Source organism: Chaetodon auriga, chromosome 3 (genome assembly GCF_051107435.1).
Source record: "Chaetodon auriga isolate fChaAug3 chromosome 3, fChaAug3.hap1, whole genome shotgun sequence".
Classification (NCBI taxonomy): domain Eukaryota; kingdom Metazoa; phylum Chordata; class Actinopteri; order Chaetodontiformes; family Chaetodontidae; genus Chaetodon; species Chaetodon auriga.
The window spans coordinates 4,662,637-4,686,172 of NC_135076.1; the positions used below are offsets into that span (position 1 = coordinate 4,662,637).

The following is a 23,536-nucleotide window of genomic DNA, read 5'->3' on the forward strand; positions in this document are numbered from 1 at the left end:
ACATTTTGAAATAACTAAAATATTGACCTGATGATGGGACTAAATGAAAAGTCAGGGGATCATGAAAATGTTCAGTCTGAGGGTCGGAGTAGTTGTTGAAGCATTTCAGTGTAGAAGCGGTCGACCAACTGACTGAAACAATACCTGCTTACTCAATTTCAACCCCTGATGTATTGGATATGATGCAGCTTGAGTATTTATTTTTGAATTACTCCATTGCTCTGGCTGTGGCAGTCCTTCATCGGAACTGACTCAGATGAAACGTTAAGAATGATGATACTACTATATGTATAATACTAGAAATCCTCCAAGACAGTTCTTTATGTGCCTCAGCTTTTATTTAAGACAATCTTTTACATTTCATTTTCCCTGTTTTGTTTGCTCCTCATTTATTTTGGTGTTGATGCTGTTTAGTGTGAATGCAAACTCCATATTTTCTCAGAGTATACCTGTTGTCTCGATATATTCAGGACAGTGTACATTTCCACTGCACTAAATCCATCAGTTCAACTCAGTCATGTCACACTCAGCACAATGATGCCCTCAGATTTATTCCACTTAGTTCTACTTTGCTTTTTTTTTTAACTTGTGTATTTTTGTTCACTGTTGGGCTACTGTCAATCACACAGACCACTTCCTAGACAAAATTTCACATTAAAAGCTTCCCTGTGGCCAAGTAGGCATATTCGCCCCCTTGCAGGCATTAAAATATGAAAGATGTGCTGAAAATGTTTAGTTTTACTGACAGTAGCTTAATGATGAACAAAGGATCTGCAATAAAGACGTGGTTTAATTAGTGTGGCAAAAATTGTATTTTTTTTTTTTTTTTTGAAAGACAAAGTCAAAGCAGTAGATAGGGGAGAATGACATAGCTGTGTTGTTGTTATACTAATTGGATTAGTGCTGTTGAAACACAAAAACACTGTCTCCCAGTGTTTTTTTTTAATTGGCCTTTAATTGTCATGCTAAGGGATTCATAGTACATTATACTGGTTTTCACTTTAAACACATGCGCTAAAATGTACAGTATTTATTCACAGAGAAGTGATGACATCATTCCTTTCTGCAGCCTTTTACAAGGTCATGTACCTCCTCTGGGGTATTACTCTCGGTGTCTCTGTACATGTGGCCTGAATGCATCCCTGTGGAAATGAACTGTAGTGTTGACTGACACCGGGTAATGAGCACTCCATTTAGTCACAGACTGGACCAGTGCTGAGAATAAGAACGTAAAAGACGACAAGGAAGGAAATGTGTGAACGTGGCGGGGGTTCATGGGAGGGATTGGTGGGCGTTGGGGACTCCCTGCGTGCCTGCAGCAGGTAATGGAGCTTTTAGTATGGAAATCAGACAGAGTGGGAGGTGGTGATGGTGGCGGTGGCGGTGGTGAGTGGGTGGGCAGGGGTTGGACATGAAATTGCTGTAAAAGACCAGAGCTCTCCTGTGGGTATACTTTAGGTGCCTTGTCTTGTCAGAACATTCATTATGTTGTCTTCACTACAGCGTAGTAGCTGCAGCTATGCAACGAGCTAAACTATTTCTTGCAAAATGATGAGGAGTCGTCGTTAGCTTTTTACTGTGGCTCTTTACACCAATCTATGCAGACAGAGTGGAAACTGTAACAAAAAAGAACAAACAATCACCTTTTGGTTGGTAGCACGAGTTTTTCAGATGTAAAAACATGTGAATGAATCCCGATAATTACAACCAAATCAAATGCTTATTTATTTAAATAACATTTTTAACATTAACTTAAAGGTGCAGCATTGAAATTATTTACTTACAGTGTGGATGACAGCGGATACATAAAGGCATGTGGACACACTCAGCCAGCCTCCTCAAAATACCGGACAGGGCGTGATGACTGCCACTTATCAAAATAAAAGTCTTGTCAAAATTAAAGTCCAGCCATTATTATGCCTGAAAGGCAACACATTCATACCTCGCTAGCACTGGATCTTAATGCACTTGCATTGACCAGGAGCACCAGAGGGGTTTAAACGGATTGGGGGGAGAAGGATGGGCTACAGTAGTGCAGATGGAGGCGAGGCTGGAGATAGATCCTGGGATGGAAAGGGAGTGGATTTGTTGTGAAGCAGGTTGGTATAATGTGACTATATGGGCTCTTATAAGGGCTTAGGAATAAATTTATATGTAATACTTCTTAATGTATTTAATCAGTCCTAATAACAGCCCACAGATTTAAAGCATGAATGTATATTTATTCTTTTATTACTTGTTGCACTATGTTGCAGTCTCCCCTTGGTTACTGCAGCTTGTGTCTTATTTCTGCAGTTTTGGCTGTTGGTCTTATTGATGATAATGAAGTTGTGGTCTTCTCTCCAAGAACATAAGAAAAAAAAAGAGTTTGCAATTTAATTTACTTGGTGCATTCTCCTTCAGAAACTCATACATTGTATCATATTCACACCCCTGCTTGGCCTGTCACTTGTAATGTGGTTAATGTGAGTTGCACTGAAGGCGACTTGTTGAAAATTCAGTTATTGTTACATATTTCCACCTTTATACAGCATAAAAGGCCTTCAGTCAAACCTGAGTTTCAGCTGTACAGTATGCATAGTGATCATGAAGCCTTTCCGTGCATTTATTTATCTATAGTGTATTTCTACATATCCATCAGGCAGTAGGGGTCAATTGTAATTTTAAATTAGATTTTTTTTTTTTTTGTGTGTGTGTGTGTGTGTGTGTGTGTGTGTGTGTGTGTCCATAAAGCTCTGTCTGAATCGTTTGGCCCAACTGAAAGGATTTTATTGATTTTCAATACTTTTTTTTTTTTTTTTTCATTTCTTCGCTACGAGCAACAAATCCCTGCAGCTCTGTACAAATGCTGTTTTGAACAAAGGGTTGTTTTCATGGCACATGACTCTCATCATCATCATCACCATCATCATCATCATACTGTAAATTCTATTTGGGGCTGGATTACAGATTTGTCTCTCTCCAAAATAAGTCGGTCTGTGTTATATTTAGCGTATCCACACTTTAAGTGGATCTGCAGGGTAATAACTCTTGTTTTATTACAGCAAATTATCAAACAGCCAGGCTTGTTGGTTTTCTTTGTACGATGGAAAAATATGCCACGTTGACTATGCAGTTATGCTTGGGTGATCCAAAAGTAGATTTTTGTTTATTTTATTTTAATCAAGGAGATCAAACAGAAAATGAGTGGAAAAAAAAGTAGTTGTGTCCCTGGTGGTCCTCACTTTTCATTTCATTAGGGATAATTAACTGCAAACGAATGATGAATGTAAAAGATTTTTTCCACATTAAAAAAATAACAGTTCTTCCAACTCTGTCACACACTGTTTGTACTGCTGCTCTGAGATCCATTTTAAGTCACGTTTCTTCTGTCTATCCAACTTAAATGTGTGATGAAAATACAATGTGCAGTGTTCAATGCTTTTCGACCTTATGTCTATATTTTCTCTCAAATCAGTACTTGATTTCTTTTGAACTGGTATATTTCCACATTAACTCATGCAGCACCTCTTACTGAACAAAGACGTTAATTTCCCTGTAGCGCTAATTTGTTCATTTAAGCAGTTTGTGGATACCTCATCAGAATAAATCAGTGCATATCATATCAGGAAACAAAGAGCATACCTTATATTTTATGTTTTTGTTACAAGCAGGGAACACTCATTGGAATAAAAAGGATAATACTGACGTCTCCTCTGTTCTTTGTCCTTTTCGCAGGGTTCCTGAGTACAGGTGACCAGGCAGCCAAAGGGAATTACGGTTTGTTGGACCAGATCCAGGCTCTGCGTTGGACCAGTGAGAACATTGCAGCCTTCGGCGGCGACCCGTTACGAATCACTGTGTTTGGCTCAGGTGCCGGAGCTTCTTGTGTCAACCTTCTCACATTGTCTCACTATTCTGAGGGCAACCGCTGGAGCAACTCCACCAAAGGTAAAAACCACCAGGGATGTGGGATCTTCATGTATATTTTATTGTGTATGCTGTATGTATATGCAGTAGTGTGTGACCATGTGAGAGCTTGGTGCAGAGGATTCTCAACACAGTTCACAGTTTAGATTTGCAGATGCTGTTTTTGTTGTGCTGCACGGGTGTTACCATATGATTTTATGTCCTGAATGGAGCCTTTTGTTCGGATGTTGGAGCTTTCCCTGCATTTAACAACAACTACAACATTCAGCTGTGATAATGAGACTGAGTGTAAATAATGTTCTTTTCATCTGGCCAAACAAGGTACTAATACAGAGAAAACACTCCAGGGGTGAAATAAACTGCTCCAAAATGTGAGGTGTGAATGCACCCTGATTAATGTGAAGGAACTTTGATTGGTCATAATCATGTTTGAGAAGGCAGATAGACACATAGTGTACATACATAATAAAGACAAACCTAGTGTAGATGTAAAGCAGTGCCCTACAGGAGACGTTGCTCAGTCACATGTTGTTTTTTGACCCAGAAATACCAGCAGAAACATTATAACATGAGTTGATTCATCATACTAACATGCGTTTGTCTGACAGTGTGCTAAACGCATTGGGAGCAACAAAAAGGTTTCTGTCTGAAGTGTAATTCTTTAAATTTTACATTTGAAAGTCAAAAACAAACATAAATAAATCTGGAAACAGAATTGCAAAAAAAAAAAAAAAAAAACATTAACTGCACTTAACTTTGTGTTTCACCTGATCAGAGAAAAGGGGAAAAATAAAAAATTTAAATATCCTCCCATTTATCAATGCTGTTTCATGAACTGACTCAGCTCCTGCATTCAGGAAGGAAAGATTTAGATTTGTGTGTGACAGCACACACACAAAGATATTTAAGGCTGGTGTTATTCTTTATTTCTAAACTCACTGCTGGAAAAACTAAAGCCAACAAAGTGTTAGTCCTTCTCTCAGAACTCTCTGACTTCCCTACCCCGTCTGTGGCACCAAGCCTGAAGCTCATTGATTCAAACTGAAAATGTAAATCATTAAAAATGGTACACAAATTTTTATTTAATTATCTTTATTTTTTTAAATATATATTTATACAGTGCTCATTAAATCTTGGCACTGTAGTTTTGAAGAACAAACAAGAGGAAACTGCATTTGTTGTGGACTATTTTCAGTTATGGGTGAATATAAATGTCGTGCAACAGTGAGTATTTATGACTTCTAAGAGCCCGCCAGGACCTGCGATGAGGGTCTTATGACAAAGAGAAGCATGCTAGCAGGTTTTCTGCTGGCAGAACACTATTGATTACATAAGAAAAGATAATCTTTTAGTAATCCCTCTGGGGGGAATTTTGGATTTTACAGCGTCACAGGGACAGAATAAGTTCATAGAAACACAGAAACTTCAAGACACATGAAAAAGTAAGAAGAGAACAACAGAGAATAACAAAATTATAGACAACACGGTTGGTTAACCTATTATAAAAGTTGTTTGGGCTTACATTATGAGATGACATCATACTGACTGTGGGTGTGGCAATGTTATTTTAGTGAGTTTTTATAAAGAAAAAATGGTAATTGAAAATGATATCTGTTGTCTTTTTGACCTATGCCTTCCTCTGCTTTATCTGATATTTCTTGAACAGACATCTTCAGTTTTTGGTCTCAGTGACTCACACTATCTAAGAATCTGCAGGAAAATGATTTGCTTATAAAACTGTAAAACAGAAATCGGAAAGTAACCTGATCCTTCAATGTGTTTTTTGGAAATCTGATCAAGTAGAAGTTGTTGATTCTTGTCCCATTTCCTTTTCATTTAATTGCAGCTCTGTCATCGTGTGTGGGGATTATGATGCCCTCAGATTATATGTTTGTTCTTAATATGTTATTAAACAGAGCTCGAAATTGTAATTTGATTGCTGTTGCTCTTGTCTCCAGGCTTGTTCCAGAGGGCTATCGCCCAGAGCGGCACAGCTCTGTCCAGCTGGGCGGTCAGTTTTCAGCCGGCCAAGTATGCCCGGATGCTGGCCCGTAAGGTAGGCTGCAACTTGGAGGACACAGTAGAGCTTGTGGTGTGCCTTCAGAGAAAACATTACAAGGAGCTGGTGGATCAAGACATCCAGCCAGCCCGCTACCACATCGCCTTTGGGCCTGTTATTGATGGAGATGTTATACCTGATGACCCTCAGATACTCATGGAGCAAGGTATAGTTCACTTTGCTTGAAAGCCAGAAAATTTCCAACAATATTCTTACCCTAAATCTGTTCTTTTTAACAACCATCTGCACCATCTTTTTCAAGGCGAGTTCCTCAACTACGATATCATGCTGGGAGTTAACCAGGGTGAAGGCCTTAAGTTCGTGGAGCTTATTGTGGACAATGAAAATGGCGTTCAGGCTAATGACTTTGACTACGCCGTGTCCAGCTTTGTGGATGACCTCTATGGCTACCCAGAGGGTAAAGACATCCTTCGCGAGACCATCAAGTTCATGTACACAGACTGGGCCGACAGGCACAACCCGGAGACCCGCCGGAAGACGCTGCTAGCTCTTTTCACTGATCACCAGTGGGTGGCACCGGCTGTCGCCACAGCTGACCTTCACTCCAGCTTTGGGTCACCGACATATTTCTATGCCTTCTACCACCACTGTCAGACAGAACAGGTGGGTCTCTGGCTGCCTGCATAACGGTATCTACTTCATGGATTACCAATAATCTGATTAAAATTAGAAAATACTGCTGTCTAATCTTTTGTCCCCATGATAAGAGCTTTCAGTCACTGCTCACAGAGCCAAAACCATACAAAGCCATAACCCAAGATCAAGCAGAGAGATTATAGAGAGTAAGCTTTCTGTTTAAGGTACTAAGTCAGTTAAGTGTATCTTTTTATATCAGTTACTGATCCCATATCAGCTCTGATGGTGCTTTCAAGTAGTCTGGTTTCAGATCTCTGAATTTCTTATTTGGCTAATTCAAATATCCTGAACAGAAATACAGGCTAATATGAACACAGTATGAATGAATGAATGGAGTGAATGGGAAATTTAGCTTCATGAACAACTTTGAACTTGAACATTTTTTTTAACCTGCCCCAAACAGCCTTGACAGTATGGAGCCCATATGTTGCCCTTTCTAGCTAACAACATGCACAGATTACGTGTGTGGAGAGCATCTGTATTTGTGACTGCTAAGAATATTCCAGGAACTCCAGTTAATTCTGTCATTTTTCTCCGCACCAGTCATGTCCTGAAGTGGATTATAAAGTTAGAATATATTCAGCTTTGCCTCAGTTTGCACCATCTAGAGTGAACTGCTTTTTTTTTTTTTTGCATCCATTTTCATGTTTCTACTGGCATTGTATTCAGTTGCATCACCTCTGATGTTTGCATTTTCTTCATCTTCAACACACCTTGAGGCTTTAAATGTACAGAATCATTGTACACAGTTTAGTTTTCTATACTTACTTTAAGAGCAGGCAGCTTGTAATGGCCTCCACACAGTTTTAGATGAGGTTTCTTTGTATTAGATTTGGGAAGAGATCTGCTTCTAATTCTTTTAGAGCGCAAAATTTAATTGCTTTTGACATGTAGGCAGATCGTCTTATAGCACAGAGACAGTACGTCATCTTGGCACAAATCAAGGCCTGATTTCATTCCAATTGCATTATTGTAGCTGACTAGTTTGCAAATGAAGAAGTGACACTTTTTTCTAGTTTTGGCCTCCTAGCTTCTTGCTGTTAGGTTAACTTGTGCAACTACTTTCTGCATATTTTGTTTTTTGCTATACACAACCACTCTCACTAATTATACGATCTTAAATAAAGTGAGGAGTGATAATTTAATCCCCACATTTCCTTTGCCATATTTTTCATTCAACACGCTACAACGAATAAGATACTGAGACATTTTAGTTTAAAATTCAACTCAAAACCCCTGTTCCATCCCTTTATTTCTCATCTTTTCTCTCTCTGTAATACACTGAATAATGGGCCAGATATGGTCGGCAAAATAACATGAAAAACTTATCCCATTTCCCCTTTTCTCTCAAAAATATTGCTTCTCAGCTTCTTTGATCTGTCTGTATGTGTGTCACAATATCCATTGCGTGTCAGAAGCAAAAATATCCCTTTCAATGTCCAGCAACTGTTACATAAATGTAATAATACTGATCTGATTGATTCATCTGCTCCTTGTTAGGTACCACCGTGGGCAGACGCAGCACATGGAGATGAGATCCCTTATGTGTTTGGCCTACCGATGATTGGACCAACAGAGCTGTTTCCCTGCAACTTCTCCAAGAACGATGTGATGCTCAGTGCCGTGGTCATGACCTACTGGACAAACTTTGCCAAGACAGGGTATGATCACACTACAAACCTGACTCCTAAGGGCCAAAATAACTCACTTTCTATGTTATCACTATGGACTGGGACAATACCATCACAACTCTGAAATTCTGTCAATTGAGTTTAAATGGATTGTATTACTTTGAAAAGTGCAAGTTTAGGCATTAAGCGCATCAACTGAAGTAGCTTCAGCTCAAATTTACTGTACTGCCATGCTGCATTTAGTAGCTTTGAGAACTGAGTGTTTTTATTGTGCTGTAAATAATGGCTAAAACCTTTCATGTTAGTATTGATGTCGGCAATAGTTATATTCAAGTTTTGTCTGAGGTTCAAAAGAAAATGGGAGATTCTAAAAGGAGTCTAAAATCTACACACCATTAGTACTTGACATCATTTGATTTTGATGCATTAACTAGATTTATCCTTTTTTTATGCTATAGTAAGATAACTTCCATTAGCTTCAATCAATCAGTGCACTTACATGCAGCTAAGTAATTGGCTTACAGTCAGCTTTCTCAAGTAATGAATGAAAAATATGCTCTCTAAGTTGCACAAAATCAGACTTTCTGAACATATATCTACGTGAAAATCACAATTGATTTTGTGGTTGTGATACAAAGCATTCCATTGGCATGTTTGATGCAGTCATTGGAGCTGATTTGCAAGCTTCACCATGTTTATGTACATAACACAGTTCTATAAAAGTTCAGCCAAAGGGTTATTAGAACATTTTTTGTGGGTATTTGTTCTGTAAGCACCCTTTACAGCACTTTATTAACATGCAATTACCATTACAAGATCAGGAACTAATTGATAATTTCATTGTAATTGTGTTTCCTCAATATTAACTTCCATTTGATGACCAGGAGTAGTGAATTGTGCTTTTGTGTTTTATGGACTGTACAGTGTAATTGGTATTCTATGCAAATACCCTTTACATAGCTTCAAATACATTCTTAATTAATGGTCATAGCCTGAAGAGTAGCATTCTCAATGAGACAAAATTAAAATCCTTTTCTCCCCCCCTTTCAGTCTCACGTTGCCTTTCAGCATACAGGCATGGCAGTAATTGTTTTTCGAGAGTGTAATGGGGGGACATTGGCTTTTTCTGTGCACTGCCCAGTAGCCCTGAGGGGAACAGAAAGGCACTAATGATCTACATATATAACCCCAAATTGACATGGAATGCAGGGTACCTGGGAGATTTATGCCACCAATTTGAATGGTTAAGCGTGTTCCTGATGAGGTCTGGCTGGCTCCATATGCCGCTCTCAGACAATGGGGCGCTCAGTGGGTCTGAATGGGCTTCCATAGATCACATGGCTGGCTCTGTTCTGCTCAGATTAAGTGCAAGTGGGTCCATTTAGCACAAGATCCCATGTGGAATGTGCTTTTTAAGCTTTGTATACTGAATGTACGAGTTCATATAGGGTTATTGACCTTATCTACTCTCTTGTTCACTCTTGTGTTATTATGGCTCAATTCTAATGGTTACCAAAAGTAGATGGCACATAAGATTAAAATTGGAGCTATTTCTCATCTTGGTTTATAGCAACCACTGAAGCATATGCTTTATGGAAATTATCAGCATGGTTGAATTGTATCTTTACCCAAACACATTCCTTGGCTGGAAGCTTCTGTGCATGTATAAATTATATATAAATAGGCTCACCTCCAATAAGACACCCATAATTAAAAAACTGTGACATGCTGATATTTTTAACATTTGAAGAAAACTTTTAATTAGGGAAACTTACATGGTTATTAGCTATCTTAGGACTTTTTCATTCAGTCACAATCTCACAAAACCAGTCATCTATGAGAAATAATACCCTTTCTGACCTTTTTTTGATTTTATCGGGTGTGATATCTGAGAAACTGCTGATTAATATAATATGTTGAAACCTGTGGGCTGCATCTCACCACTGCATTCCAGTATTTTCATAATTACACAGATTAGCCTGGGGGGATACTACGCTTAGGTCAAAATTGAAATTTTAATAAACAGACAGCTGTGTCTCAGAGGGTCCATTCTACCTTTAGTTTAGCTGTAGTTCTTCCTCTGCCCAGAATAAACAACCATAAGGTGACATAACTATTACTGACTAGCCAGGAGGACTGCATCACGCACGGGATGCAACATTTCTACTGTTGCACTCTTTCAAAGGGGCTCTCGCACTCTTCTACCATAAAGCCATCAGGAGATCTCACCTCTCTGCAAATTCTTTCATTGGAAACTCTTTGCTCTTTTTGTCAGGGACCCAAACCAGCCTGTCCCCCAAGACACTAAGTTCATCCACACCAAGCCCAATCGCTTTGAAGAGGTGGCATGGACACGCTACAACCAGAAAGACCAGCTCTACCTGCACATTGGCCTGAAGCCCCGGGTCAAAGAGCATTACCGTGCCAACAAGGTACAGTCTGAATACTTTCAGTATTGAATTCTGATGAATGAGAATACACAGATTTTGGATGGGCATTGTTGCTTAGCCAGTTATGTTTGGTTTTTCAAAAGGTTTTCTGGTATCATGAAGCTGTTTTAGACTATATATTATAGATTACAGTGGTAACATACTCTGCAACTAACCTGTAACCCCTAAAATGTGATGATCAGATCAAAGTGCTGTTCCAACTATAGTCTAATCAAAAAAAGTCTTTGGTTTAGTCAGATAAAACCTATTCATGTCAATTTTTTTTTTTTTCAAGCAGTTTTTTCGTGCACTATCTGTAGTTTGCATCTCTAGTTTGGCAGCACAACATGATTTTAAAAGATTTCTATTCTTTCTGATTCTATTGTAGCTTACTTTTTCAGTTATTTATTTTCTATGCAGTATTACTTTCTGCCACTGCAATAGCTTAATTCCTCCATGGATTTCATCTTCACTCATATTAAATACTCAGCTTATTGAACAACTCTGACACTTTCATGTGAATAGTCTCATGGCTGAATTTGTAAACTCAGATTTACCTGAGTCACTTGATAAGTTTGTGATAGTAGTCATCGAGGATCACCAATGTAAGACTCTATGAAATGGGGTGACCAGTTGAGAGGCAGACTATGTTGAACTTGTACATCGGTTTGATAGCTGTGCTTACATAGTTTGCATTGTCCTCCATCAAATTCTATTTTAGGATGATCGTCTTGCCCTTTGTTGATCTGAAAAGGAGAGTTTAGGGTTCAGAGCTAGTGAAGTACAGTTAGGCTGCAAAATGTAACCTAATGTTACTTCATCAAAAGCAAAGCCTCTGAATCATTAAGATTCATTTGAGATGTTCGCATTCCAGCTGTCAAAATGACTATATTTTCATCCTAATGTAATGTCATGCTGGCTTTGGTATTCTCACTCTCAACACAGTTCTCAAATATGGTATATGGTAATTCTCTCCCACATAATTTTTTCTCTCCTCTCCTCAGGTCAACTTGTGGTTGGAGCTGGTTCCTCATCTGCACAGCCTCAATGAGGTCACCCAGCTCATCCCCACCACAACCAAGGTTGGTACTAAATCATCTACCTCTCAATCTGGTTCTAAAAATTAACTACCTGAGTCATTCCCTCCACAGCAGAGGTTTTGGAGTCGACCCAAGCAACTTGAAAAAAAGAAAAAAAGAATTTTAAGATGCAATATTCAGATTGTTTGTTGACCGACTCTTGTCTCATCCTGCCCTCAAATGCCTCTTGTGAGCTCCTGCATCTGTGGTTCAGCATGATATGACTTCAATTAAAAAAAAAAAGAAGAAGTTCTAAAAGAAAAAAATGCTTCTTTGAAGTTGCACAGAGCTGTTGTCCAATCATGATGAGGTGGAAATTCACATCTGCCCACATCATGAGCCATGAACTACTACTAGTCATAGACCTCTGTAAAATCAGGCAATGCAAGTGTCACCATGATTTAAGATCCAGTGGATAATGATTTAAGAGGATTCTCTGTAATCTGCAGTGAATTAAAGAAAACATTGAATCAGTGTTAATACATGTTCGATCAACACCTAGATCCCATTTGTTCAGTTTTACAAATTAGGAACTAGGAGTTGTACTTCACGTAGTTTGCATGTTCTCTCCATGCCTGTGTGGGTTTGCTGCGGATGCTTGGGAGATCTGATTAACAAGTTCACATTGTGTTACCACAGAGAAGATTGTCCATGGATATACTGTCTGAGAGAAAACTCTTCAAATCAATTATATACTGACCATTGTTCTTCCTGTCTTCAGATTCCTCCACCAGAGGCTACCAACCGTAGCCCGAAGACCAAGGTTCTGGTGACCAAGCGCCCTAATCCCACCCCATTCCCCACGGAGACCCAGGACAGCCACAACCAGCCACACCTGGTGGACCAGCGTGATTACTCCACTGAGTTGTCAGTGACCATCGCTGTAGGAGCCTCCCTGCTATTCCTCAACATTCTGGCCTTTGCTGCACTTTACTACAAGAAGGATAAGCGCCGGCATGATGTCCACAGGCGCTGCAGCCCCCAGCGGAGTGCCGCCAATGACCTGGCTCACACTCAGGAGGAGGAGATCATGTCCCTGCAGATGAAGCAACACTCAGACCTGGACCGGGATTGCAGGGGGGTGGGCGACTCCATGCACCCGCACGACATGGTGCTGAGGACTGCCTGCCCGCCGGACTACACTCTGGCCATGAGGCGCTCACCTGACGACATCCCACTCATGACGCCAAACACCATAACCATGATCCCCAGCACCATGGGGGGGCTCACCTCACTCCACTCTTTCAACACCTTCCCCAGCAGCGGGCAGAATAACACTCTGCCCCACCCGCACCCACACTCACACTCCACCACCCGGGTATAGCCCTGTGTACGCACCCACGCAGGCAGGACTCTGGTGGCTCAGGCAAAATCTAACGCCACTGCTTCAGCAGAGACTTGAGGCCGACATGCTGACAAACACAGATATGTCAGGAGCTGAAACGCCAGCCTGGAGTTGCCAGACACCCATGGAATTACACTGGGATTGTATGACACCCTGTTAATACCTGAGGGAATATATTCTAGGGATTTCTGGGGGGTTGGAGCAGAAAAAAAAAAAGAAAAAAAAAAGAATAATTATGTTTTTGTAGAAAAATAAAAGACAAGAAGAAAAAAAGAACAAATAAGGAGTTGAAGAAAAACATCCTTACAAGCTAAAACAAGGAGGAGGATGTTTTTTTATTATTATTTTTGTTCTGATATTGCAGCAAAGCAAGGTACAGTAAACTACTTTTTCTTTTTAGCGACAGATATGGCCTTCGGGATCTTTTGACAAATGACTGCTTGACAGTATTATCTGGAAGCAGAACAGAGCATCAGACACGCCTCGGAGGTGAGAAGAGGGGAGCACTTTGTAAAAGAAAGAAAACATATTGTTTTCCTTTGGCATCACACTGCAGATTACTCTGTTTGTGGGGCACACAGTAGATGTGGCGCAAACCAATTTAGGCATGTGTTAACTTCATAAATGGAGGCTATGTAAGATAAAGCAAAAACAATTGTCGAATAGAGCAAAGGAAGGACTGAAAACTGCGAGGAAAAAAGAAATCTTGTCTGCACAATGGAACCATTTTGAGGAAAAAATATGTCACAGATACTTTTCATCCATTTATTTTTGAGGATCGGGAACAATTTTATTGTATAGAACCTATTTACATATCTAGATCTGTACACTAAGCACCAAGGCTGTTGAAGCCCTCTTCTCCTGGGGGCCGTCTATACTGCAAACCTGCCAGCAGGACTGAACCGGTGACAAGTGGGGATCCACCTGCTGGCTTTCTGGCAGTTCCAACTTCAACACAGAGAGCTGGGGGACAAAGGATAATTGGATATTTTAGCACGATGCGCATGACAATTTATCTGCTTGATGGCTGCTCTGCTGATTATGTCATTATTAAGAATAATTTTCCCCCTCTCCCTTGCATTGGAGCAATTTCAGATGGATTTCCTGATTGGATTACAGGAAAACACACACCCTCGCAGGACCATGGGAGAGCAGTTCCAGGTTGTGGATGTTGTGGGCTTGAGTGGGGACAGAAAGGGGAGGGGTTGGGGATATGGTAAAACTTTCTTGCATAACATAATATAGCTTGAGTGGAGCTGGGCATATAAGGACTAGTTTTGTACTCTGTGTGTTGGTACTACTTTTTGATAGTGGTTAAATCACATTACACTGTATCAATCAAACTCATTGTACCTTCAGTTGGGATCAATGTTCTTTGCTATTCTACCTATTGGACCACTTTACCGTATAGAAGTAATTACCTGCACTGTTTATTCCATTGCCCATTTTTCTTTTCTTTAACTGGAAGGTGTGTTGATTGAGTGACACAGCGGATGCCCATTGGTATGAACATATGGAGAGACGAAGTAGTGGCACATATGGTGAAGAGCGAATTTCTGGGCTACGTAGCTTTTCTTTTCCTGTTTCCAGACAGGTTCTCTAGAGCGGTTTAAACATGAACGCCTGTACATGACTAATACAAGTCAAAGGCCAAGCACAGACAGATGACACTGGGTGGAACTCTCTGGACCTGCACAGCAGGTGGATGTGAGGAAGAGCTAGGATCAGGGTAGGTCTATTCCCATGACGCACTTTTCATCCAGTTTTCATCATTAGCCATGGTTAATAATTTTTGGAGGCACACTGCGTTACGGGAAGGGAGAAGAAAGGCCTCCCATAGCAGCTGAGACCCACAGTCAACCCTCTTTACCTCACTTTAAAGAGCTACTGCTTTTCTTCTTTTGGCCCCACTCTTTTTCTACTGAAGATTCTCTACTGTCTCATCTTTTGTACTGAGCTGACAGGTTGGGCTGTTTAGCAAAATGGTTTCCCCTTACATCCACACCACCTTCAGTTTACCGTCCCCCGAAAGGCTGTCTGCCATTGCTAACATCTTTAGGTCAGTGAAGCCTCGGCAGCTAACGTTTTTAGCCACCAGAGTAGGGATGTGTCACAGAGCAAAGCAGACTGCAGTCGGATCCAGTTGCTTAAGAGTCATTGCAGAGGTAAAGTGGTGATCTTCAAAACAGACAGAGAGAGGAATACCCTGGGTGGCAAGCCTATTGTGCTCATATATAAGATCTGTATGCTGGCGCAGAGATGCTACTTGGTAAGCTGAAACGCTTGTCTCCCTGTTTTCCCTTCACTAAAGTGTAGATGTGTGGAGGCCTCTGTTGTGAGAATACATCCTGCCCCTTTTGGCTCGCTCACAGGCACTGTGCAGTCATTCAAAATAATGAGTGCAGACTACTGTTACCCCATATAACACTGCAGCAGACAAGCTGGATGGGGGGATAAAATCGAGTCTGTCATAGGGAGTGTAGCTTTTCTGGATAAGATTTAAATTGAATAAACTAATTATATCTGTTTGCTCCAGATTGTTTCTCTGGAAGAAATGAACCACCGGGGCTTGATCTGGGATTTAAACAAAAGAAAGATTCCAAGGCTATTATCACACATCACCCTCATGGGCCAAGGACTTTTTGAATGTCCTTCTCAGTAAGAACAAGTCAACAAAATAAGATTTAAATAAATTCAGGATCTGGGGACAATTTGTCCAGTAGGTCTGTTGGCATTGTATAGACAGGCCACTAGCTTTCTAGCTCAAACACTCAGCTTGCCCATTTCTGATTAGTGACACACATATAAACAAAGAAAATATGCAAATGAAAACGTGTGTGCAAACACCCGCACACACAGCCATGTGCTAAGTAATTAGGCCTTGGCTTTCCAAGTGTTTTGGTGTCTACTCAAGATATTGTATATAGACTAACACCCTGATTGATTGCACTTGGGCTCAAGATTTATTAGACCCACATAAAAAAGTACATGACCTTGTTTTTGTAACTGAAGCCAATGGCTGAAGTACATTTCACAAGATGTGGAGGTGAACCTTGGAAGAAAATGAAACGCTGATGTTGGCTAGATAGTCTACTGCCAGTGAACACTGCAAGACAACAGAATGACCAAGAAGCTCTTAATACATATAGCAAAGATCTAACTGCTAACTGTCAGCTCTGCTGGGATCAGGCCCAATTATGACCCAAATGAGACTCAGATTTCAAGATGCAAAACCTGGGACACCCCTGGCTATTGAAAGAAGCATAATTTTTGGCTTCTCTCACACAGTTTGACAACTTATATGTGTTCCACAATGTGTGCACAGAGTATTACTCTCTACAGCTGTAAATGTGGCAAACCAAAAGAGGAATTATATTTTGCTTCATTTCAGTGAACCTGTAACCATTTGACGATCACATAGGGGTCAGGAGAATTACACCAAATGACATGGTTAATGACACCTGTTGGTGAGACATCACCCTTTGTGTGCATATGTATGCTGTGCACCTGAACACATCGTCTTTCTATCAAATGGCAAGAAAAAAGACAGACCACCGAGTGGCAATGAAGGGTTCCAGGTTCACCAGAAATATGTGTTGAAATATGTGAACATTCATTGCTGGCCTGTGTAATTCATGCAAATCATGAAAGACATCAAGCTCAAATCACAACAAGAACTCTGTGTTGGCCCAATCTGACCATGTGTTGTCTGGTCCAAGCATGAGACTTGCAGAGTCTCAACCTACCATCTTACCATTCACTTGGACTCATGTTAAACCCATTTAACTAACCATTCTGGATCATGACACATATTTTTGTCATATTGCACTACAAGGTGACTGAACCATAAACCTTTTCACTTTACACTCTCTCTAGGATTGCAAACTTGTTGTAGCTGTATAAAAAACCGTATTAAATACAACATCAGGTCTGGTTAGCCTATACAATGTAGGTATACAGCAATTAATAATTTTACTGTAGTGAAAATAAATTACCGTACATGATCAAATCAGTAACATGCTGCTGTAACAGTAAGTACCATCCATCAAAATATCACAGGAATTGGGATAGTACATCAGTCTGCACCTGCCCAATTCAGCCCTGCTTTCCAGAGAAATGACATAGGGACAAAGCAAGGGCAACCCACTGAATTAAACATGTAATTGCACTGATGGTAAATAGTCAAACAATTGAGGGGCCATGCTAAGTAGCTGACAGCTTAGGATGAATGCTAATTAATAACTTGCATTCATTCAATTGTCTGATTGATGATAGATGATAGACGCTGAAAGCTGAACTCTGTGTATTTGAGTAATATCCTGTGGTGACTACATACAAACAGCTGTCCTAGTTTTCTTATACAGAACAAGCAGTCCTGCTGGATTGCCTGCGGATGTAAAACTGGACGGACAGGCTAAAAAGGTGTAGGAGATGAGGTGCTGCAATGGCTGATGAATCAAGGCTTATATAAGTGAGGAAATGCATTAAATAGCTTTATCATGCCTAACAACTGAGGAGAGGCATGGTTACCAAAGCAAATTGAAACAGTGTCATTAATGAGAAAAAAACTGCAACTTTTCAAAGTAAAAGACCTTCACACCCCTAAAAACAAGCACTTGCTGTACAGACTGAAAAAGCTAATGACAGCGTAACTTCTATCACTGACAACCGACATAAGCAGGCCAGAAAAAGAACAAGTGTTGGGAGATTGATTAAATTTCGAGCTAGCTGCACAAATTGAGACTCAGCTACAGTAGACCTAAGCATGACTGATTGAAGCACTAGCTAGCTGCTGCTGCATCCCTGGTGATTGAGAATATGTGAAAAACATTGAATACGCTGTACCGGAAAGAGGGAAGCCTGAGAGTAACCACTCGCTGTCCACAGAGAGGGAACTCAGCACCTTCAATAAGACTAAATTAAGAGAAAAAAAAAATGACGCTGGCATGCTATTTGATTAATTGCATACAGTATGTCTGTATGTATTTACAACCTCTTAACAGCCCCTGAAATGTGCATGGACAAACATGGCATCTGACAGAGGCATTTAGACATCTGCTCTTTATAACAAGATTATTTCAACTTGTTCAACATTAACTCTCACTAGTTCCACGTTAACAAGCTATAGCCTACATGTCAACAGGCTTAGTGCCAGGTCAGCTGTTTCGGTCTTCTTGTCGGATATTGAAGGTGCCCTGTGAAGTTTTCATTATTAGGTTTATAGTGTTACAAAAGTTACGTCTTTATGGCTTAACAAACATATCAAATGCATTTCCTACCTCTCAAAACATTTGCAAAGCTGTTTTTGTGAATGTTTGGCAACTTGCATTGTTTTTCTTCCCCTCTCCTCTATACATTGCTGTTTTTTTTTTTTGTTTTTTTTTTGGTGCATTACCTTCCCAAACTGTCAGTGTGCAGCAACGCCCCTGCAAAAGTCAGACATGTACGTCATGTCACCCATGCTCTTGATGTGCAAGTGTGTTTGTGTGGACGTGCTGGTAGAGCATGAGATACCAACAATAGTGGGACTTTCTCATTAAAACATTGCTCCACAGCACCACTAGTGGTAAGAAGAAAAAAAAAAGAAAAAAAAAAACTCCACAGGGTATCTTTATTGTTGCTGTTGCTTACATTGTAAAAACTTCAGGTCACACTTAGAGTACATTACAACATATTCTTTCCAGTAAGGGCTAGAACATAACAGACTAGGGCTAACAACAGTTTATACTGAAGTTGAGAGAAATCTTCCTCATTAGATAATTAATTTTAAACCATCTCGAAATATAAGAGCAGACAATAAATATTGTAATTCACATTACAAACATGTCAAGACATTGTGTTATTTTTAATTCAAGGCTGTTTGCAATCAACACTCATTTTCACACTCTACATGTATCATCCCAGAGTGCTGCTCACACGTTGTGGATGGAAACATTGATTTATCCTGCATGTCTGCTGAAGGCACAGACAGAACACATCAAAATATGGATCTGAGCTGATTTGTTGGTCACCATAAACAGAGGTCTTGAATATATGACATGGGTGTTATTTGGAGCTGAGCTGTTTTGGTCAGATTACTTTAGAACCTGTCCATCTGACTTCTTGGAGAAATTTACAAAGATCCTGGATGTGACAAAATCACAGAGGTACTGTAATTGGAAAACAAAAAATGCAAAATGCAGAGGGCACAAACTGAAATTGCACATGTAGGAATGAACTTGGAAAGAGGGAAAATGGTTTTCGGGTTTAATCACAAGCATTGACCTGGTATACTGTATTTCTCCAGGACTTTTTCCTTGTCAGAATGGAAATCTTTGATTGGCATTTCCACCATCACGGGGCACTAAAATTCTCCACTGAAATCCAGCTGGCTGAAATTCTTTTAAAGGCTCTTCTGAAAGGCAGGGCAACTCACCCATCCACCCTTTGATAGAGGAAACATTAGACCTTTAAACTAAGAACTAATAACAATAAAACAAGACTGGATGGTTAAATAAACATATAAAATACAAAAGGAACTGAAATGTAATTTCATCTTTTATACTGTTTATATACTTTTTCTCAGGAGAAAGGTATGCTTTTTATTTAAGTTGACTGGACCATAAAAACATAAACATACACCTGATTTTATACCTTTTTCAAATCTCAGTCTGTGGTTCATGACTGAATTCATGTTTGTTACGCCATGAAAATTCAAACATTTCCTGTGAGTTTGTGGTCACGTTGGCGACACCGACTGGGCGCGGCATGCGGCAGGAGTGAGTTTTTATGTGTGTTTGGTGGGACAAAAGACACAGAACCCATGGCATAGGTGTACATTTTAAAAGACATGCCCTTCAAAAATATGTCAGCCCTCACTGAGTGCATTTACATGGGAATTCATGTGCTGATATTATTCATTTTTCAGATAAAACTATACTCTGTCATCAATGCCTGAAGCTTTTACACATCTTATCCATCCGTGTTTATTTCTGCAATGTGCCTAATTTCTGCTTCTGTGTTAAGATTTTTAATATTGTGTTTATGTGTCATTTGACGCCTGGCTTGTCCTGAGTAAGACTTGAATTTGGATTTATTGACAGTGTGCTTGTAAGAGCACTCACTTTGAAACAACAAGTGTTCACATCCAAATGGCAGATGAAAGATAAAAGTCAGAGAAAGCCCCAGAGTTGAGAATGACTCGCATCCACTGTCACCTTCCTACAAAACTGTGTGTCCATCATTCAAAGAGGGGAGCTCTAAACCTATCCAGGTAGCATTTCTTCAGTCATTTCCGTTGAATCCCGACACCAGTATGTTTTAACGAGCCAGTCTAGCAGGGTGACTATGAATCCACACAGTTTGGGGCTGAGGACACTTAAAAAACCCTGTTCTAGGGGGACGCTTCACTTTTGTTCCAGTGTAAATCTGCCCTGACTGTGGTCGACAGTCAGCCTGTGCTGTAGCGTACGGGACAGACAGGGAGGGGAGGAACAAGCACTGAGAATGAATGTAACGCAACGTGCCATTTTCTAACCTCAAATCGCAGCAGAAACAACAACAACCAAACCCTCAGATTCATCCTGAGAGGTTTTTGCTGGCAGTCTGAAAACTAAAGGTGGATTTGTTCTTTGAATGCCATGTGAAACAGGGGGCACTATGTGAACTGGTCTGGCATTTGTAATGTAGATTATTTGTCACTTGTCTTTCTTTCTGGTTAAATAGTAATTACTCTTCTGGAGCACAATAAATGATTTTAATATGCTGATATGTTTTTTTTTTCTCTTGAGTCTTCATTTATTATATGCTGTGGCTGTTCTTGCTAAGTTGACTAATTCAATTGGTGAAGCATACATCAACTCTCACCCACAAGTAATTACTGTAGCAATTTATTTGTGGCTGAATTTTTTTCTTTCCAGGACTGAAAGCAGAACAAGCTTTGTTGTCAGCAGCATGCGCATGAAGACATCTGTCGACACTCAGGCTTAAAAAATCCTACCCACCAGATTCTAACAGGTGAACACACAGGTAGCAGGTAGATATCTGTCTCACAGTCACATCATCATGGACAGGACATCCTGATAATACATATATGAAACTGTTTCATCTTTTCAAATCCTCCTCTGTAAATGATGAATTTTCTGTGTTTATGCTTTTTTTTCTTTTATTTTCTCCCGAAGGACTGAACTGTGGTGGCTAGTACATTTTGTTTTGTTTACACCATCCATCTAACAGTATATTGGTCATCCATATAGCCCGTGGATGCATTGAATCATGTAATTATATAAATAATTATGTAGTAATAATAGTTATTATTATTAATTTCAACACCCACACAGAGCTCCTGGCACGGCCCTGAGGGCTCAATGCAGTCCAACTTACAAAACCATGCCGCATGCAAGTGGGCAAATAAAAAGCAAAGGATGATGAGACGATTTACAGGATAGTTACATTCACTTAGGGAAAAAAACGAATGTTTTTTTAACTTTTGTTGAAGCACGGTTCTGGTATGATGTAATATTATTTGAACTTGTAGGTTAGCAATAAACAGAGGGCTACATACATGGAAACCCTCACACCCTGGAAAATTCTGTTGCTGCCTATTGTGTTCTGTGCAATTAGCACAGTTTGTGTATTTCACTGCATTTTGTCAATTTGCAGTGTTTTTCTTCTAAATGATGAGAATGTGCTGTCAAAGATGTTTTCGTCATTTGCTCGTCTTTCCTTTAGGACAGAGCTACCTGACCTGTGATCCTTTAAGTAAGCCATTCCAAAGCCTTGGGGCCCTGACTATGAAAGTGTGCTCACTGCAGGAGACCAACCTGAATGTATTTAATGTATTGTAGATATATAGAGCAAATGTGCTGATGATCTCAGGTTAGAAACAAGTGCTGCTGTACACAGCTGTACAGGTTGTTGTAAGCAGACTTAAAGAAATGACAACTCTGAAATCAGTGTATTTCTTCAGTGGGAATGGCACGAGTGAACTGCTCCTGGCAACCGCAAATCACTACAATTTCTATTTAGAATGTTTTTTGATACGCTCAAGAATATGTAGTGTAGTATCCTTTCTGTAAATACTCATTATACAAAAGATGGGATCAACAATAAGTGCTCAGATGAGGAAACTGAAATGTAAAGTGTCATCTGCTGTAAGATTTGAAGTCTTCATTCCAAACCATCCCTCTGCCTTTAATAACATTAGCTGAAGAAAATATTCTTCTTTATTTTCGATGTTCTTTGATTTTGTTTACACATGTTGCTTCCTGTAGCACCAATTAGGATTTTGAATCATTCAGTGGTGCTTACTGCTTTGTTGTTTTCCAGCATGTGATGGCTTTAGTTATGTATTTCAGTGCCATAAATGCAGGATAAGAGCTGTAAAAATTCAGAGCAGTGCGCTTTGTGGTGCTCCGCCTACGGACTTCAGGGTCTGTTTATGTGCCTTCGGGGTTGCAATGCTGCATTATGTTTCCTCTGATCTTAACTACCACACCAATAGAAGCACTCTCTCACAAATGCAGACACACAAAAAAGCACTTGCACTTTGTTTTAGTGCTAATTGGAAATCAATCGAAATTCATCCTCCTTGGAAAAGGGTGACATTTTCGCACTCTTTGCCAATGATTAGAAACAAATTATGCCAGAGTCTGAGTGACATTTGGGGAGCAGGCGGCTGTTTGGAGTGGAGTGTAAAGGATGTATTTATGCAGTCTGCTGCCGCTGCTTCTGCTGTGTGTGTGTGTATGTGTGTGTGTCTGTGTGTTTGTGTGTACATGCATGTATTTGTCTGACCAAGGGCACACACTACTGTGGGCTGCTCAGCCAGAGGGCCCTGTAGGAATAGCTTGATAAGGGAAGCTTATTTACCATAATAATGCATCTCATCTCTGCACATCAAACACTCCTGCCTGGTCTGATAACCCGCTCTTTAATTTAGCACAACTGTTTGATCTAGCTGTGCTGCCGCTGTCCCAGGGCCATTGTCGCGAGCAGTACAACAGTTGGGTAATTGCTGTGTACTTTAGCAGTGTTTCACAAATAGAACAGTTACGTAATGTTAGTGCACCTATAGCGTAGAGCACTGAGTCGTTGGAAGCTGATGATCTGTGAATGGGAAAGTCCATTTACATAATTTTAGAGAGTACATAGTCATATCTACACATCTACAGTATATCCTTTTGTTTAGAAGTGTGAGGATTCATAATAGGGTTGTTCATGGAACAGAGTGCATTGCTTGTTAGGTTTTTGTCTCAACTGTTGCCATTCAGATGTCATCTAGATTTACCCACAGGGTTGTTCAGGAGTCCCCGGGACCGTAACTACTACTGAACATACCAAGGTCACACCCTTAATATTTTTGAGTCAAAACTCTTTGAGTTTGAAATGCAGTTACTTTCTGTGGCTGATCATCACATCACCAAAGATTTTTCAAAATAAAGTATGTA

General features: G+C 40.0%; 1 protein-coding gene across 3 annotated transcripts in view; it reads left to right on the top strand.

The window, feature by feature from the left end:
- The window catches only part of nlgn1 (neuroligin 1), a 322,900-nt gene extending 302,042 nt beyond the window's left edge, over positions 1 to 20,858 (top strand). For all 3 annotated transcript variants that reach the window (XM_076723102.1, XM_076723093.1, XM_076723111.1), the window contains 7 exons: positions 3,718 to 3,930; positions 5,868 to 6,134; positions 6,231 to 6,592; positions 8,126 to 8,286; positions 10,532 to 10,688; positions 11,690 to 11,767; positions 12,486 to 20,858. In XM_076723102.1, the coding sequence (XP_076579217.1) occupies positions 3,718 to 3,930; positions 5,868 to 6,134; positions 6,231 to 6,592; positions 8,126 to 8,286; positions 10,532 to 10,688; positions 11,690 to 11,767; positions 12,486 to 13,088 (1,841 nt within the window). In that variant the 3' untranslated portion in view covers positions 13,089 to 20,858. The remainder of the gene's footprint in view (positions 1 to 3,717; positions 3,931 to 5,867; positions 6,135 to 6,230; positions 6,593 to 8,125; positions 8,287 to 10,531; positions 10,689 to 11,689; positions 11,768 to 12,485) is intronic.
- The last annotated feature ends 2,678 nt before the right edge of the window (positions 20,859 to 23,536 follow it).